This window comes from Telmatherina bonti (genome assembly GCF_933228915.1).
Source record: "Telmatherina bonti genome assembly, chromosome: 23".
Classification (NCBI taxonomy): Eukaryota; Metazoa; Chordata; class Actinopteri; order Atheriniformes; family Telmatherinidae; genus Telmatherina; species Telmatherina bonti.
The window spans coordinates 16600799-16619824 of record NC_136632.1 but is presented as its reverse complement, the minus strand read 5'-3'; the positions used below and the strand labels follow the sequence as shown (position 1 = coordinate 16619824).

At 41.4% G+C, this 19026-nt stretch overlaps 1 protein-coding gene across 2 annotated transcripts in view; it reads left to right on the top strand.

Annotated features, from left to right (window-relative positions):
- The window catches only part of sox5 (SRY-box transcription factor 5), an 84094-nt gene that overhangs the window by 58071 nt on the left and 6997 nt on the right, over positions 1 to 19026 (top strand). For both annotated transcript variants that reach the window (XM_079262951.1, XM_079262950.1), the window contains exons 8-10: positions 2999 to 3084; positions 10448 to 10612; positions 15833 to 16028. In XM_079262951.1, the coding sequence (XP_079119077.1) occupies positions 2999 to 3084; positions 10448 to 10612; positions 15833 to 16028 (447 nt within the window). The remainder of the gene's footprint in view (positions 1 to 2998; positions 3085 to 10447; positions 10613 to 15832; positions 16029 to 19026) is intronic.

Sequence of the window (19026 nt, the reverse complement as noted above, 5' to 3'; positions counted from 1 at the left end):
AGGGAGTCTGGTTGTTTCCCAAAAGGCTCGCTTGCCCCTACAACAACATCTCCCTCTTAATAGAAAAACCAGTCCAAATACAGCCTTCCTGTTTACACTCTCAATCTCTCTCCCTCTTTCACTCAGTCCTTTTGGCTCCTTCCTTTTGTCTTGTCTATTTTTTGATGTATAAAAGCAACAAAATGAAGGCGTTGAGCAAGTTTTATTTTTTTATTTATTTATTTTTTTGGCCATCTAGCTCCGGCTGTGTGGCAATGTGTTGTTTACCATGATAGAGAAAGACAGAGACGGAGAGAAAGAGAGCTTGGTGCTTGCCAGGGGATGCTGGGAATAAATGCACAGTGGGGGGGGGGGGGGGGGGGGGGGGGGGGGTTAGCAAAACGGGGGGGGGGGATTTTGTGACCTGCCCCAGGTTCTCCTCGCATTAACACAGGATGCCAGAATGCGTTTCCAAATCAACCCACTCACACCCCAACACACGCGCACATCCAGACATAGTTGCTGTGTGATATCTCAAACACACACATTCACACAAAACAACAATTTCAAAACTTATATGTTCGCGTGCATGAGAACACAGGCTCGTGCACACTCAGTCCCCCCCACCCCACTTTGAGTTTCACAGCTTCCCAAACAAGTCCATTCCATTTTAATTAGTGCCATCTTCACCCACACCCACGTAAATACCCTGTCAAGCAGTGGGCTTGTCTTTTCGCTGCCTCAGCCAACTCCAACCGGACTGGCACACTGTAGCAGGCCGAGCCGCCCCTGAGAAAACTCTCTGGCAACTTTCAAAGTCGTTGTGAGTCGTTGCAGTTTGGTGCTGCAGCTCTAAATAGGACATGTGTAGCATTGTGCTCTGACATATTCTCACGGCACTTCATTGAAGATATGAATAGATTTTATCTGCCCAGCATGGGCTTCTGTGCACTCAGTGGCGCTTGTTTGAACTGATTTTATTTAATAAAGATTTTTAAACTTAAAAACGAAACAATGCAGGAATTCACAACAATTTGTAATATCTCATTTTATTTCTAAAATGTAACAAGTGTTAAATGAGGAAATCATCTGATGTGATGCTGCATCCCTCACATAACATCTTATTCTGATATACTTGCTCTACAAAAACGATCATTTTATGGTTCTGTTGCATTAAATGTTATTCATAGATGAGATGAAAGTGAATAAAGCCTTTCAATTTGATGAGGTTGGGTGTCAAAATATGTTCTGCTGCTTCTAAAACTCAAAATGCCAAATTTATAAAACAGGGTCTCTTTTAATAAAACTCATCAGGCTTTTTTTTTTTTCATACATCAAAAAACTCTGCTCAGAGCCAGGTGAGACGTTAAGCTCCTATTTTTGCAGCTTTCAATGTGCTCCTTGTGACAAGCAAACATAACATTTTTTTTTTTTTTTTTTTTTACATTCTATTACAGAGTGTGCCTTCAGGATTCTTTTAAATGTAAAGCTGTGTTGAAAACCACACAAAAGGTGCACTGACTGTGTTGCCTTGACTTTTTTTCTTCTTATACATACACACATTTTATTTATATATATATATATATATATATATATATATATATATATTTTTTATTTTTTTTTTTTTATTTTTTTTTTTTTTCTGACTTGCCTCAATTCATCTCCCTCTTTAGTCCGTTTGTCAGGCAGAAATCTCAGTCTTTGTCCCCCGGCCAAGAGCAACATGTTTGCTTTTCTCTGTCCCTCTCCCTTTTGTTATAGCGACCCCCAGGAGGAGCATAAATATCCACTGGGCTCATGTTTTTCTAGGGAGCAAGGAGAAAAGACCAATCTCCTAGAATACACAGTCCTGAAATAATTCTTCAGTCTCCTGCCGTCCCTCTTCAATGGAGAAAAGAATGTCTCAGCTTTGCTAACAGTTTTTTTTTTTTTTTTTTTTTTTTAAAGCCAAGTTATATGGGAAAATATGTTAGAAGAAATGTCTGGCTTATGCCAAGCTTGTGTGCATGTACACAAAGTTACACAAGCACATGAACACAATGAAGGTTTGAGTACAGCCTAGAGGCTGACCAATGTGCTGAAGGTTCAGGTCAGAAGCACAAGTGCAAGCACTGAGAACATTCCTAAGTTTGTTCCATGAAGACAAAAGTTTCCTGGATTAAACACCAGTTTGAGTCTGACCTCCTCTGTATGTTTCACTGTGGTTTGTGGACATGCTTAAATACAAATTAAAGCCATCAACCAACAAGTTTATATAATAAAACCATAATAAACACAATATCCTCCTCTTTTTCCTCATTTCTGACCTTTTTCTTCCCCCTCCTTTCTCTCCATGAGTAATTACAGCACAGCCTATCTGCACTAATAACCCAAACTGTTTCTTCACTTCCGTCAATCTTTCTGGTAAAAGAAGGAGACAGTGTGTGTGTTAAGAGGAGGTGAATTTTAACTTTGGAAGAGTAAAAGATGACAACAAAAAGAAAGCAAGCCAAGAAGAAAGAGATGAGCACCTGAAGTGACGTTCTTCCTACAAAGCAGGAGAACAGACAGTTGAAAGGGGAGGGAGGGGTGGCAATCGGCAGTCGCAGCTCTTAATTACGGCGCTGGGGCCAGCTTTATCAGAATCCCCTCACCTCGCTGCTCTTTGTCAGGGGGTATTAAGAAGGAGGACACACAATCAGGCTTTTCATTAGGGCCCCACTGGCAGCACTCACAAAGGACAGCTTTAACAGCTGCAGAAAGGGACTCAGGTGGTAGCGTTGGGAGGTGGGGGTGATACAAGAGGGAGCCACGAATGAAGGTAGGATAGGAGGGAGGACAAAAACAAGAGGATGAAGGAAAAAAGAGGGAGACACAGACAAAAGAGAGACAAAGTCTTTTAGAGAAAAAAAACGGAAGATAGGGATGCTGGCAAAGCAAGTGGAAGAACAGGACATGGAGAGTAAGATACACCTGGTGGGAAAACCAACCTGTGGATTTCTGTAATAAAAACACTGATGTAATTCTCTGTTTGCTTCAGGTGACCCCTACCCCCTCCAGCTCATCCCCACAACAATGGCAGCTGCTGCCGCTGCCACACCTGGTCTGGGACCCCTACAGCTGCAGGTAAGACTTGTAGTTTTCTACAATAGATGAGGATGCAAAAATGAGGATGCAAAAATCCAAACACAAGAAACAGAAATCTTCAAACGTACGATGAAAATATTTCCAATTTTTACTTGTTACTTTGGTGCTGGCCTTTGGGAACAAATATCCCAATGGCAGGGTACTGTAGACATTGGTGTGATCCTTTCAAAACGTGATCTTCACGATCAGAATTTAGAAATCAGAGCTGACAAACACCTCGTCGTTACCAAATCGTCACACACTACCACCTGGTCAAGAGCCCTTCATGTCAGTTTCCAGCACATGAAGGCCTCCTTTTTGCTTTGTGATACACGGGGAGCTGCTCTCCAGCTACATGTTTGCCGGTATTCTTCAGCAGTGCAAATTGATGGACCAGCTGGACTAATAGTAAACAGTAATTGGAAAAACTCATGCTTTAGTAGTGACTTCTCCATAATGGAATGCATAAAGAAGAAATTGGAGGGTAGAAAGATAGAAATCCTGTTGTTAAACAACTGTCTTGTGTCCATGTCTCCATTTTACCTTATTTTACTAACATTTTATCCTGATTCTTTGCATATATCCTGATATTGCATATTCTTTGCATATAAAGTTAGGAAAACATTGCAGATGAGGTTAAGTTACAAAATTAGGAGTGAGGACATGTTGGATTTACTAAAAGCAATGTGGCACTATCAGGAAGCACCAGGTGACTAATTGATGGGTCCATCAATGACAACTTCATGCCATTCCAGCGGAAGCACCATTCCATATCCACGTTGACCTAGACCACAATCCTACAGGTTTTCCATGTATCCCTGTCCCAATACACCTGACTTACACTAATCATTCATTGTGCAGAACTTCATTGCCTGTTGGATCCATTTAATGGAAGCCAGGTGTGGTGGAACACAAACATTGAAAACTTACAGGACACCAACCCTTGAGAACCGACTTCAATTTAGATCCCTTTTTATTTTGCCCACTGTTATCTCATGTCTACAGGACAAGCAGAGCAGAAATGACTGCATATGCAGAGTAAGGTTGATAGTCCTGGTTGATCTTCCACTTAGTCCCATATGCAAAAATACACATAAGACACTATAAACTGCACACATCCACTCAGATCCACACAAGCTTCAGGAGGCCCCTCTTTCCAGGGTTAAGAACTTGAGCAGGCATTCCCTCAGTGGCCTGTCTGAAACACATTAAGCTCCAGCATTGGGCTTGTCACCTCTGCTTCCCTGACATGTAATTATAAAGTTTAACACACACAGATGTCTGAGTAAAACAGCTGTTTTCATGTACATTAACACATCTTTCTGCTAACTGCTAACACACAAAGAGAATGATGGAAATATATAGGTTAAAGGTTAGACAGAGTGTGTGTGTAATACATTTGCACCTGTCAGCCAAACAAGCCGTCCCATATGCTAGAAAGTACAAGGTGAACAGAAAATCTGTGTAACTCTATCATGGAGAACGAATACTGCTGTCGTCACTGACTTCATTATTACTCACATGTCTGTATTAGTGTGTTTAGCCACAGAATAATGTTGTCTGTTATCAGCACTTCAATCTAGCCGTCCATATGTTCCCTGCATTCAGATTCACTCATAATATCCAGTTCAACAGCTTTGTCCACCTTCCAATTGGATTTTTTTTTCTTTATCAGCAGGATGGGATGAAATAAACACAAGTGCAAAAAAACATCTCACCAGTAGATTTCTCTCAACAATCGTCACACAAACACACTCACACACTCACACAAACACAGTTGCCTGTTGAGATTAAGGCTTTGTTGGAGGGAAACGGATTTGCCCAAGCTAACACAAGTACAGATGTCTCAATGTGGATGGATTTCCTTTGGGATTGTCTCCGCGCCCTCATTTGATAAGGAGGTGTTTCTGTCACCGAAGCGAGACTTGACAGCTTAGGCCTCAGGTCACCGCAGCAACACAGTGCTTTTTGCAGAGGAAGCAAGCGAGCCCGCTCAGCTGATGTACAGACACATGACATTTTTCTTTTTTTTTTTTCAGATACAAAGAACAATAATATGCTACTGTATAGGAAACAGAATACAAAACACATTCTAAGTCAAATGTAGTGCCTTCGTATGAGGACTTTGCAATTGCAATCATTTCTGTGTCATTTTTGAACATTTCACATGAATGTTTTGTATTCTCATTTTTAACATGCCAGATAGACACAGATCGAATATGAATGCGGTTTAATTATAGGGCATACATATAGCAACACCCTCAGACACCCACTGAGACCATATAAGATCTAAAACTGTAAAAGGCACCCTGCTGGCTCCCACAAAGGGCTACTAACTGTTTGAATTTTCAGTAATACATAATTAACCTTTAAGTAAGGAAGAAAAAAAGGATAATGAGCCAACAAGTGCTCCTAAAGAGCATATGTAAAAGCTTAAAAGCATTTTTTTTATTTTCATTTCTGCCTAAACAACATATTCATATTCCATTTGTTCCATTCTAAATAAAAGTAAATACAAGCAACATAAAAATGAATAACTGATGTCACTTCATAATTTCTTGGCCTCTTCTTACAGCTTTAATTATAATTGTGAAAATATGAACCAAATATATGACATTGTTTTTTTAATTGTAAATTTATAGTATCAAAGTCAACCTAATATTACTCTTATTACAACATTATACCTTTTATTTATATTATATATATTTAGATAGAGCTAGAGAGCCATATAGATATTGAGATCGAGAGATATAGATTTAGAGATATAGGTATAGATATAGAGAAATGGGTATAGAGATAAAGAGATATAGAGAGCTTTAGAGATACAGACAGACAATTGAGGAATTTCACCTACATCACTGTGGAAGGGCAACTCGCATGACTGTGTTCTTGGTTACAGCTTCAGTCCTGTATAAATGGGCATGTGAAATTATTACAGATATGGAATCTAAAACTCAGTGCCAAAACTCACAATGCGTTTTGCAGACTGCAATCCGTGGCCTGCAATTTGGACAAAAAATAAAAAAAATAAAAAAGCGCTTTCTTCAATTCTTGGTTTTTTGACCTCTTTTGATGACTTAAGTAGAATACATGGAATGAAATAAATGGAGGGGGACTACTCAAAAGTACAGCTTAAAGTGCAGTTCCCAGAAAAAAAGTATTAATCTCAATGATTTAAAGCTTTATCATCTTCTTTTCTAACACTCTCCATAGAAATATGCAGAGTAATTCTTCTAGTCAATGCAAGCTTAACATGGAATCCTCTACAGAAGGTTTTCAAGGCAATGGAGGCTTTGCAGTGTGCAAGGTTGGCATTTAGCGTCTTAATCTGAGGGATGAGTGTGACATTGTGCATAAGAGCATGTTAATCTGGCTCCCTATTGACCCTTGATATCATTGATACAGTATCATCCACATCATACAAATGCACTTAACAGGACAAACAGTGGTTTGAAAAATGAAAAGAAAAATCCACTTATCCAGGAAAGAGAGGCAGATTGGTGAAAATGATGAAAAAGCAGAACTACTGGAGGATAAACAGAAAGAGAGATGGGTGGAGATGGATGTAAGTGGAGGAGAAAAGTGTGGATGTATGAAGGGAGAGAAAAAAGTGTGCGCACAAGGCATAAAGAGGGTCAATAGCACGGGTCAGGCATCATATGGAGAGGCAGATGTTGGAACATATTGTCCTGGATTACCGCACTGTACACCGGAGACATAGATGGACGAACAACGGACAGGCAGTTAGAGGGAGGAGGGAAATAGACTGAAGAACAGATGAGAGAAGGCAAAAAAAAAAAAAATTAAAAAGAAATCAATGGAGCAGCTCGTTTCTTCACAAAACCTTATCTGGGACAGAGGAAGATAACAGCTCACCAGTCTTCCCAGCTGGGAGGATTGATTCAGAGTCTGCATTTCCCCCTCTGTCTGAAAGGTCTCGGAAATTTGTGTGATTGCAGGAATCAGTGAGCATCAGCGAGCAATTCTGCACCACAAACATGTTTGTCACTTAGTATTTCTCATCCAAATACTGATGAAATCCATTACAAAGTTTAGAAAGCCTTGTTGATTTATTAGCTTTTCTCATGAAGCAATTCAGCAAAAATCAAGTCAAATTCTTTCAGGGTTTTATTTTTGCTTTTTTTCAACACTATGTCAAGAAAGCCCAGAGAAAAACAATCCCAATACTTCACGTTGAGAAAAGAAATGATCACATCTGTGTTAATTTCACCGTACAATCAGACATTTAAGATACTTAACGAAGAACGATTTAAACGTAGAAAAAAAAAACACAATCGCAGACAGGAAAGTGCTTTTGTTAGATGAATATGACTCAAAATCATTTTTTCCTTTAAACAAACATCCCAAACTTGATAAACAAAGAACAATCTGTTATAATCCATACCACAGTACTTGTGGTCATGTAAACAATAGCATCCAGAAGCCCCTCTAACTCGGACCACAAAGATCAGGAGAGTTTGTAATCTGACTAAAGCTGCAGATTATTGACTGAGAGTCTTTCACACACACAGATCCCCGTGGACTAAGATGATAAGAGAAACAGCAAAACAAGAGAATGGACACAGCTTATTGTGTGCTAGGACGCACGCACCCACACACACGCATTCAGAGTCAATAGTACTCATACCAAACAGTCACCCCAATGTCCTCAGTCACAGAACACCAATAGTCTTACATCACCTTTTCACCTCCCATCAGTGGAGTGCAAGCAGCACACACACACACACACACACACACACACACACACACAAACAAGGTGGAATGTCATGTGACAAGCACACCGACCACTAGACGTGTTCACGTGCACTTTCACCACATGCAGATGTTGCTGGCTTCAATTTAGAGGATTAGGAAGTGAGGAGTAGGTCTTAATGGATGCCCCCCCCCACACACACACACACACACACACAGCTCAGTGGTATGCCTGGCTAGTGAGTGACATTTCAAATTCCTTAGTCTCATCCAGAAACCACAATTTTGCCCCTCCCCGCATTCATTGTGTGACTGTGTGTGTGTTCGCTCCTCCAGTCACCCCAGGGGGCTTTGCGCTGTCACTTCCTGTTTGTTGACATGCATGTCGTTGTGGCGACGCTCTGGGCACGCTCCACAGTGCTGCTGCCCTCTGTACCACGAGTGCGTATGTGTGAGCAAGTTTGTGTGTGTCACTGCTCGCTGGCCCATTGAGCCGGCTTTGAGTGACGGGAGCTGGCCTTGTAATGGAACTCAATTCAGTCCGCAAATAAAGAGGCCTTTGAACCACTGGTCCGAATATGGCAGGACATACACACACAAGCAAGAATGCACACACACCGCCTGTGGTCCACTCACTTGGGGTGTGGGGGGGGGAGGAGGGGAAGGGGCGTTCATGCTCAGCTGCACCCCCCCGCCCCCCCACCCGACCTCACCCTCCACCCCTCCTTCCACCTCCTTTCCAGGATTTACGGTGCAGCTAATTGAAGAGAAACGAGCAGGAAGAGCTGGTGCGTTGCGCTGCATTTGTGTAAATCACAACTGACCCCCAGCTGGTCTTCAGAGCGACAGCAGCACTTTCACATCACACAGATAGCTCTCATTCCTCGCCTTGCTGCCGATAAAGACCGACTGTCTCAGGCTTTTCACATGATAAAACACGAAGGTGCAAGATGCAAGTAAGAGTCAGATAAGAAAAGAAGAAGAGGAGTACAAATATGTGAAACTTTTTTTGTTTTTCCTTCATCAACTCAGTTTCACTGGAGTATTTCTTAAGTGTTGAGTCTGATCATGTTTACCAGGGATAAAGTAACCTTGTTCTGTGTTTTGACTCTTTACCAAAGAAAGCAACTCGCTTTCTTAGAATGACAGGTATTTGTAAGGTGAAATTAAAATTGGGGGAATCAATAAAAGCAGTGGAAAACGATGGAGAACTGCAATAGAAAACATGCTTTTACATTGCAGTTGCTTTATTGAAGTGAATATTACTGTTGCCACATGTGACTGACAGTCAGACGGAGGCTCTTTCCAAAAGTATGCCTTTGTGCGAGTGTGTGCTGCCAGTTTAGTCTTGTTTGTACAAAAAAAAAAAGAGACTAATGTCTTTATTTAAGATAGCAGAAGAGAGCAGGAGGTAACGTGGCTGTCAAGACAGATAGAGAGAGGTACAAACAGACAGAGGGAGAGATGGAGCGAAAACAGCAGTGACAGCATCTCTTTCTTGTCCATTTGCATAAACCAGCCTTTGTTTGACGCCGATGGCCAGCAGCCAAGCACCAACAGAAGGACGGAAGTTAAACTAAAAAAAAAGGGAAAAAAAAAAAAAAACAACTACCTCTTCCAGAAAATGAGTTCACCAGAAATAAATAACAATTATAACTTATTAAAAAACACACACACACACACACACATACATCAGTTACTTCTCACAAAAACCTCTCCGTTGCTCTTTAGAGGAAAATAACAATTCAGAAATGCACAAGACAGCGCCTTGGAGATTCGTATTAGCTGACATGAAAGTAATTGAGCTTTTCAGGATAATTTCGAGGAGGAAAGAGGCCTTTATGAATACTGAAGCTCCTTCCAAGTTGTGAATATTATGCTGTCTGTTGCTGAGGATATACTGGCCAGAGACTGTTTTGCATGTTACACTGGTATTGCATAAATATTCCAGAAACTGTTCACACCATAGCAGCTTGCACCATAATGCTTTAATTTAATTGGAAATTAATTAAATACATAAGAGTCGGGAAAACAGTTTTTGTTCCCCACAGCGGTTGTTGAATTAATTTATCTTTATTTGGACCTATTTTATAGCATTTGTGTGCTTTGTTGGCCTGTTATCGCTGCACAGAAAACACTACAGATCCACCAGACACTTCTGGCATCTCCCATCTGGCATGTAGCTTCACAAATTTCTCCCGCTTTCCTCCTCCATCATCACTTTTCTTTTTCACCTTGAGCAAAAGCCGGGCTCTCCGGCGTGACCTCGATAGCTGGAATGTTTGCCTTTCTCCCACGATGCACCTGGAGGGGACATGGCCATCTCTAGGCCTGTCAGAGAGGCTGTTAGCGCTTCTCCCATGGGGTGAGGAGGGGGGCTGACAGTAGAGATGTCCCTCTCTATCTCCCTCTGTCACACAAACAGAGACCAGGCCACTAATGGCCTCTTCTTCCAGAGCTTTTTAGCTAGCTTTTCCTTTTTTTTGTGCGCTCTCAAGTATTCATTTATTCATGTTATCCTTTTCTTCTTTGTTTTTTTCCTTCCTTTTCTTTTACCCTCACTCATCTCCTTTTCTTGCTGTCCCCATCTCCCCCACTCTGACCCAACTCTTCCCTGTCTATTGCTCCACCTGTCTCTCTGACCTCGCAGCAGTTGTACGCGGCTCAGCTAGCAGCCATGCAGGTTTCCCCGGGGGCCAAGCAGCACGGGGGCAGTCTTCCACCTCAAGCAAACCTGGGCACACACTCCCCACCAACCAACACACACTCACAGAGCGATAAAGGTCGTAGTTCCACGCCTCCTAACAAAACCAAGGTAAGGACAGATGTCAAAGATCTGTGTTTGTGCATGTTTTTATGTTCAAACTCAAAAAGGCTGACTAACAAGGCTGCTGGATCAGTTTTTTCTTTTTCAAATTTCCTATTTAGAATTAATTTAAGACCCTATGACTAAGTCAGATTTCTCAATACATTTCTTAGATATAATTTTCTCCTTTCATCAGACTGGTGATGTCAGTTTGTTTCTACAGAAAGTAAATCACAAGATTCTTCCAGAATTACAGGAAATCACTATTTTATTGGCTGAAAGTCAAACAATCACCACGTACAAAATAACCTTTGAATTTTGACCAACAATCCAGCAGGACTGTGTTGTTCTTGCTGTGCACACATTGTTCTTCCACCTCATAACTGAGTGTCCTGAGCAGTGATCTGCTCACAGAAACACCCCCCTTTTGTCAAACTTGGTGCCTGACAAAACTTGAAATCTCCTCATGTCTGCAAATCAAACAACTTTATCACAAAACTCCAGCTGGTGTCTGGTAGCCACCGATTTGAGGATGTGTCGGTGTTTTTGTGTATTTCTCACCTGGCTGCCCGATGGAGGTGATGAGATGAAGCTTTGTGTCCATCCAAGTGGAATTCTATGAATATCTGGTTTGCTGTTGGGTGTCCAAACACCTCCCCCACCCACACACACAAACCCATCCCCCCGCCATTCTGTTCATCATGTATCGGTGCCCACATGTATGTCATGAGAGACATCTGCATCTGGTACCAGTATTGTTCAAGAGTAGGATGTTTGTCTTTTTATACATCAAAGTCTGAAATGTTCTCTTTACTTTCCTTCCATTTCTTCTCTTTTGCTTCTTGTAACTTCTTCTACTCTTACTCTTATTTTGGTGTTATCAACCACACATGCGTGCACTCACCCTGTCGGGCTAAAGCTTATACAGGAGTTGACCCCAGAGCTTGCACTCCTGCTACTTTGCCAGTCTGCCCTTCCCAACATCTCCATCTCACACACACACACACACATACACACACACACACACACACACACACACATCTTATTACCATATATATGGAGTTGAGCTGAAAGGCAAGCCTGTGGTCGGGGGAGAGAGGGGAGTCTCGTAATGGTCTCCCTAGTCCAGCAGGAGTGAGTGACTGGGTAGTGGACCGATGTGGACCCCGACGGTCTCCACTGAGCTGAAATGGCAGACTGACCACAGAGCTGTTGACGAACATAAGTACTCAACAGAGTTTCAAAGATATTTGTCTTTCCTTTCCTTTTTTTCCATTTAAACTGACCATTGAAGCTCCCCACCCACCTCTGTCCTCCTCCAGCCACCTCTCCCATTCCTTCCTCTGATCCTCTTGGGCCAAGTAACATGTATATTTCAGTGGTGTGCTCCCCATGTGGGCTCCATCTCAGGTCTCCAGTCATTTAGAGAACCAGTGCCTGGCTCGGCTCACAGCTGTTTGGACTCAGGCACACACCTCTTAAGTGCTTTACCCTCGGGTGAGACACATACACGCACACACGCACACATACAGGTGTGGAACAAGACACCAGTGTGCACATATGTGCATCCTTTCTCAAATCACTGCAGACTACAGCTTTCTTACATGCAAGAGTGCCTCCTCAGATGTCGGCAGGCATGCATACACACTCACACAATAGACCCAAATCAGGCACTGTATGAATTCCTTTTGCTGACATGTAGTCCCATACACACTGCCACCAAACATACATTCAGCCAAATGCTGTAAAGTTTACTTTAATCGCTTAATAATAAAGTGCCGTAGCTGTCTTACAAAAATGTCTAAACATCACTTAATTAATTGCTACATAGATGGCATTAAAGTCAACTGATTTATTATGTTGGAATAAGTTGTTTAGTAATAACTTAATGACTTAAAAAAGGTTGAACATTTTCCTCTCATATTAGACATTTGGAGCATTTATGACCTACGATTTCAGTGGCTAGAGCTGCAGAAATATTGTTTAAAAACAGTAATGACAACATGCATTCGTACCATTGTGTGCCATTCGTAGACACATTCACAGGAAACAGAGTCCTGTAACATGCCAATTGATTAACATGTGACTATTATTTGAATTTTAATCAACATTTTTGGTCTTCAACAGTTTTATCCCACGTCTTGTTTCAGAAGCCCTAAAAGTTCCAAAAAACAGTTGTCTGGTCAAAATAACTAGATGGATTGGTTGGTTATATCCTTAACAACCCATGAGAACATCTTTTAAACTACCGCGGTTACCCCCCTGCAGGAAGCAGGAGGTAAATCTAACTATTATATTTCCACATTAAGGAACATTTCATCGTCAAGTGTCAGAAAGTCCCTTAAAGAAGAAGATTGAGGGACATCTTCTCACCCAGACAATAATTTTAATCAAACAACAACAGTAATGCGTCAGAAAACTAACAAAACAAGATTTGTATTGAATTTATAAGAACTGAGGCAACAAACTTATTTTCTCACAAAAAAATAAAAATGATATTCACTTAGTCAAGTTTACCTACATGCCACCTTGGAGTAAAATAATGAATAGTTAAAGGTTTACTTATTTGTTTCGATCAGGAACATTTAGGAGTGACATCTCTGGAAAAGCTTCACAATTCAGAAGCTACAGGACAGTAAATAATATTTCACTTCTGTTTTAGTGTGATGGATAGTGTCAAGGCAATAGTCTTGTTCCAATTAAGGAAAAGTAAAACAGGCAAAAAAAACAATCAATCATTGCTTTTCTGTCCAAATACAAATTAGCTGAGCATGTGCTGTGCATTGCACATAAGACATGGTGTCATATCTGCCTGCTCTGTGTCATGTGCTGTCTAATAGAAATTGATATGACGATATAATTAATATCTGAATAGTCACTTCTAGCTGAAAGGAAAAGAAGAGAGAAAGAGACGCATTTAAGCTTCTTGATGTGTCCACTGTCACCAACACAGTGCACCTGCACACAAACACGGACCTGACAAGGATAAACGATGGCACACACTTGTCCTTCTAATTGAACCGTCAGCGCCCATGATAAGATGCAGAACCCTGATGTCGCTTGCACATGTCGGCATCCACAGAAGTGAAATGCAGCCCACACACACACACACACACACACACACACGCGCATCATCTCTCCCCTTCTGCTTCCTCTCCATCACTCTGTGTCCCTCTGGCTCTTGCTGTCACTCTGCATGTTTTCTGTCTCAAAGCTGGAGACTGTTTCATCAGCCAAGAAAGACACAAAAGCAATTGTATTAATTAAAGATTCCAAGCCTTTCACAGGCTTTAGACTCCTCTCTCTCACATACACGCATATACACACTCATGAAATTTAGAGCTTGTTGAACAATATCTTGCAGTGACACACACACACACACACACACAAATAAGTCAGTCCAAGCATCTCAGCTCGACTGTCTCAACTAATTCCTTCACACTGGCATAAAGCAGGTTGGCCACCTTCCCACCACAGGATTTGGCTTGGCGCGAAGAGGAAACTCCCCCATCCACTGTACAAGAGGCAGAGCGATTATCTATTTGTAATAAATATTCAAAGGCGTTCGCAGCCAAAGCCCACCATAATATGGGTCAGGATTGAGAAGATCTTGCTCAGTTTTCTCCTTTCTCTCCTCTTCTTCTCCGGCCCATTGTCTCACTGAAGGCATCTTTGGGGGTCCTTCATCTATTTAGAAAGACCCCCCTAATGAAGGACAATCCGGTTAGGCCTCATCAAATGTGCACATACATACACACACACACAAAAACATCTGATCGCTCACACATACACACATGCATGGGCACGTACACATGTAAGGGCTTAATTGGAAGGGCTTAATTGAGTTGTGAGGGGCTCATAAGGCTTAGTGCGACTCAAGGAGTGGGAATCGGGGAAAGTCAGCCTTAATGAGTGACTATACCACACACACACACACACACATCCCAGCACACAAATACTTTGTTTGAATCCTTCTGTATGTTGGTTTCCACACCGCCTAAGCAGCAATTAGACTAATGACCAGAAAATAAAGACAAATAATGTCTCTATCATCTTGTTAGGTTTAAATTTCACAAAAGAAACATAAAAAGTATAGTTGAGTAAAACTTTGAGTGTTGCAGGTATAAGAGATACTCGCAGATTCATCTTGGATTTTTTTAAACCTGCATTTTGAGACCATTGTGTTTATAAATGCCACTTGCTTCATGTTGAGTTCGGCTTTTAATTGTGGAGTTTTAATTACACAGAGTGGTTTGTGTACATCTGCTCCCCCTGTGATTTAATTCCTCCCTTCCGATCACATGACCAGTAGATTCCCTCTGATTGGATTAGGTCATCAGCAGGGGTGATGTTGCCATGGTAGTTAACATAATAATGTGTGGTGGTCCACATGCTGATCCACTCCTAGGCTGGTGTGAGTTGTGTTGAGGTTATCACTGTGGGAAAACCAATGCAAGGACATAAATATGTGCTTGAGAAGTTTTACTGACAAAGTGGCTGTCGGTCTGTGAATGTGGAATGTAGAAGGTGTTGCCTTGCAGTTTTCTCCATTCAGTGTTCTCGAGGGTCACCTGTTTCCAATGGCTCGAGCAAACTGAAGTGACAGACTGTCCTCCGCTCTTCACGTCATTTCATACATAGCGACATTGAAGCATCTTTAGACTCAAAAAGACCTAAAAACGCTATGAAAAGGGGGTTTCTTTGTAAAGGAGAGGGGAAGGCATCCACTATAGTTTTTTTTATTGTTTTTTGCAAATTATTTTGAAGTGTGCTCGGTTGCTGCTCAGTTCAATGGCCTTGCTTGAGGCATGATGAGGAGCAGCATTACTGCATGTTTACAGGAGCCTGCATGAGGACTGTGCACGTGCATTTGCATGAACTGTCTCAGCCCTGTTTAAAGGCTGATTTTGCCATGACAGGAGGTCAGTTTATTTTGCATGTAAATGTCAGAGGTTTACAGAAAAAAAAAAGTGCTGAGAATTTTTCCATATGTTGCCAATTGTGAACTTATCTGTTGTTTAAAAAAGTTGTTTGAAAAAAGGCCAGTGGCATGCACCCTGTCACTTTATCATCCCGCCAGGCTTGCCTCAGATTGCTGTGCATGGGCTCCCATTTAATTAGCACGTGGTTTTGGTCAGGGAGGTAACGAGGGTGTCCCCCTCGGCCTCCCGCTTCCAAATTCCTACGGTGGTCACAGCAGGCGAAACTGTGCTGTTTTGGTTTTTGCAGGACAGTGAGGGTGCACAGCCACTGAACCTGTCGGCCAAGCCTAAGGCATCCGAGAGCAAGTCACCCAACTCCCCCCCAACTTCCCCACAGGTCCCTGCTGCTGCTGCTGCCACCAAGCTTGGCCCTGCCGGCTCCATGAAGCACAGTGCCGCTCCCTCCAGCATTGGTGTACCACCGTCCAGAGTCAGCTCCATCGGTAAGTAGATTTAAATTACCATCACACAAGCAAGTAAAAGAAAACCAACAATCAATCTAAAGTTTTATACCTCTGAGTTCAGAATGTGAAACACGAATGCAGACATTCAGCCGATCTTATAAAAAGGATCAAAGCAGGACATCTTTAGGGCTTAGAAGAAATGGTGAACAATGAATGCAACACTGCAATGCTTACAGATCCCAATATAACTTCAAATGACATCCTAACATACCTAAGAATTTCATTAAACTACATTATATTTATGACAAATGCAGATTGTGGGAAAAACGGCAAAAATCAAATAAAATCCATACAAAATAAATTATTTTAAACGTCAACACAAACACATAAATGGAAATATGATATATATATGTACATAGATTTAAAGTGTATGAGCATGGAAGCAGTCCAAGATTTCAATACACTTTTAAGGTTAGTGTTTGCAAATTGCTCTCATTATGACAATGACCATCTTTAAGGAAAACAGTAATAGCTCTGTTGGTAGTAACGATGACAAGAACAGTGTTTTCCTCACAGCGGTACCATTGTTGCCAGTGCCATAATCATACCCAGCCATATGTACACATGCATAAAATATGACATAAATGAATCACTATTTTGTACTCTTAATCCATTTTTCACGCAACACTGATAGTTCAAATATTACACATATGTAACAGGCTATAATTAGTGTGTTTGTGTTTTTCCTCCATGCCGCTATTTGCCCGCAGGCGGCTTCATTGTTATGTGTTTATTAGTGACTGAAAGAGACAGAGACATAGGAGTGAGGGGAAGGAGGGAATGGGGAGAGAGATGAGGATTAGCAGGTTTTTTTGGTTTCTTTTTGGGAGCAGTGAAGCGGGGGAAAAATAAAGAGAGGAGTGCATGACAGACAGGAGGTATCACCAATGAGATTAGACAAGCCTCTTACATGAGCCAGGACAGCGCAAACACCCAGCACTGACGGCACACACACGAGCTCATACACACGAACAAACACAATCCCACCTCCTCTTCCTCATATGCAATAGGCAGTTAGTCATTTTTGTTCTGACTTCCTGGCTAATCTCACTGTTTTTCAACAAATCGGGGGATTTAATATCAGATTAGTGGATTTTCAGTCCCAGATGTTTTTTGTTCAGAAAAATGGATTACAGTGTTTAAAGTTTGTGTGTGATCTCTGCTGAATTGTGTGTGTGAGATCCCAGATATGTTGTAGCTTATGCTCCCATCTGTTGCCACTGAGTTTTAGACGGTCAGACTCACTTGGTATTACAGCTTGTAGGATTCCTGTGACAAGTTTGAATTGATTGGAAAAGGAAAGAATAAAAATTAAATGGAGTTCAGAGGTGGTTGTTTTGATTTGAAAGTGAGTCTTTGTGTTGTCTGTTACGGGGAACGTCTTTAATGTGATCTGGATTAAAAACAAATGGAAAAACTCAACTCGACAGTGCATAGCAAGTCTTAAGTCTTAAAAACCTGAAATAAACCTAATATGTCATGAATTAAGCTTTTTCAGTACCCCAATACTATAGTATAGAATACAGGAACGAAATAATATAGTACTAAATGGCCGTTTAAAATATTAGTTAATACAAAGATACTGAGAGATATTTGACTAACATGGTATAGTTTTATGTTTAACATCACTAAATGGTGCAAAAGTAATTAAAAAAGACTAAAAAAATCAACTAAATGTAGCTGCTTACATTTACAAGTACAGCTAGTAATAAGTCAGGTAATGATAACTAAGTAATAATGCAGCTCTGAAAGACAGCAGCACAGAAAAGGTGTCCTTGCCTCAGCTTTGTTTTTTTTTTTAAATCCAGTATGAGTAATGCGTGAGCTTCAGCACTATTGTTCTATTAGGTTAATTTAAAAACATTCCCGAAAAATTGCATAGATTTTCACCTTTCCACCTGCAGCCGTGTTTTGTCTACCTTGTGCCTGACCCATGCCCTGTGCTCCAAGACCAAACTGAACACCTGTCAGTGCCTGTACCTTCCACAGTCACACATTTGTCTTCACCCATGTCATACTTGCCTCTGACCTCTCTACATTTGTTGGTCAAAACTGCAATGTTTCCCTATTCAGAAAAAAAAAAAAAAAAAAAAAACAACCAAAAGAAAACAATCTTAGATGAGTAGAGCACCCCTCATTCTATCTGGGTCACATTCACTTGTCTGGATGACTGAAATTGCTCTCAATTCAAGCCACACACACACAACTGTATGTGAGGATTTCTACGTGTCTCCTCCCTCTTTTATGACTGCAGATTAGAACTGACTGCCACCCGATTCTATCACACCCCCTCTCCTCTGTTCTTCCTCTCAAACACCACCCCCCTAACCTTTTTTTTTTTTGGCTCTTCTCACATCCAGATTTTCCAGTTATGACTTCTGAAAGAGTTCACGGCTCTGTCATTATCAATCTGAAGCTGGTAATCTGGCCTGAGATGGCATTAGCAGTGCGGATTAGGGCAGATAAAGGCCTCATAAACCAGCAACAGCTCTTTGTTAAGATCTAACCCGACTGATAGAGAGGGGCGATAGTGGTGCAAACAGCCTCACACATGCACACACGGTCAGAGCAGATGCCTCGTCGACAACAAAGCTGCAGAAAATAATACGAATAATAGGCGATAAGGAGGAGTGTGGAGATGAGATCTTGGCTTGGGCAATTGGGGAAATTAGCACCACTTTTTAGCTGCAATAAGTATGTTCCAGTCAGCTTTCTATAATGTAGGACTGTTACAGCCTTTTTAAATGTTCATGTTAGGGAAGTTTCAGGTAAAAGGCAGGTGGGGTGGAGCTAAAGGCAAGCTATGACTTACAAACCAAGTGGTCAGTGGATCCAAGTGTGAGTCTGAGAGATGAAGACAGACAAAGATGCCCCCATATCAAGTGAATGTTAATGCCTTTACCACATGATTCAGAAGAATCATAAAAACCTCCTGTCAACTTCCTAAAAGTAAACACAGTTTAATAGTGAAAAATAC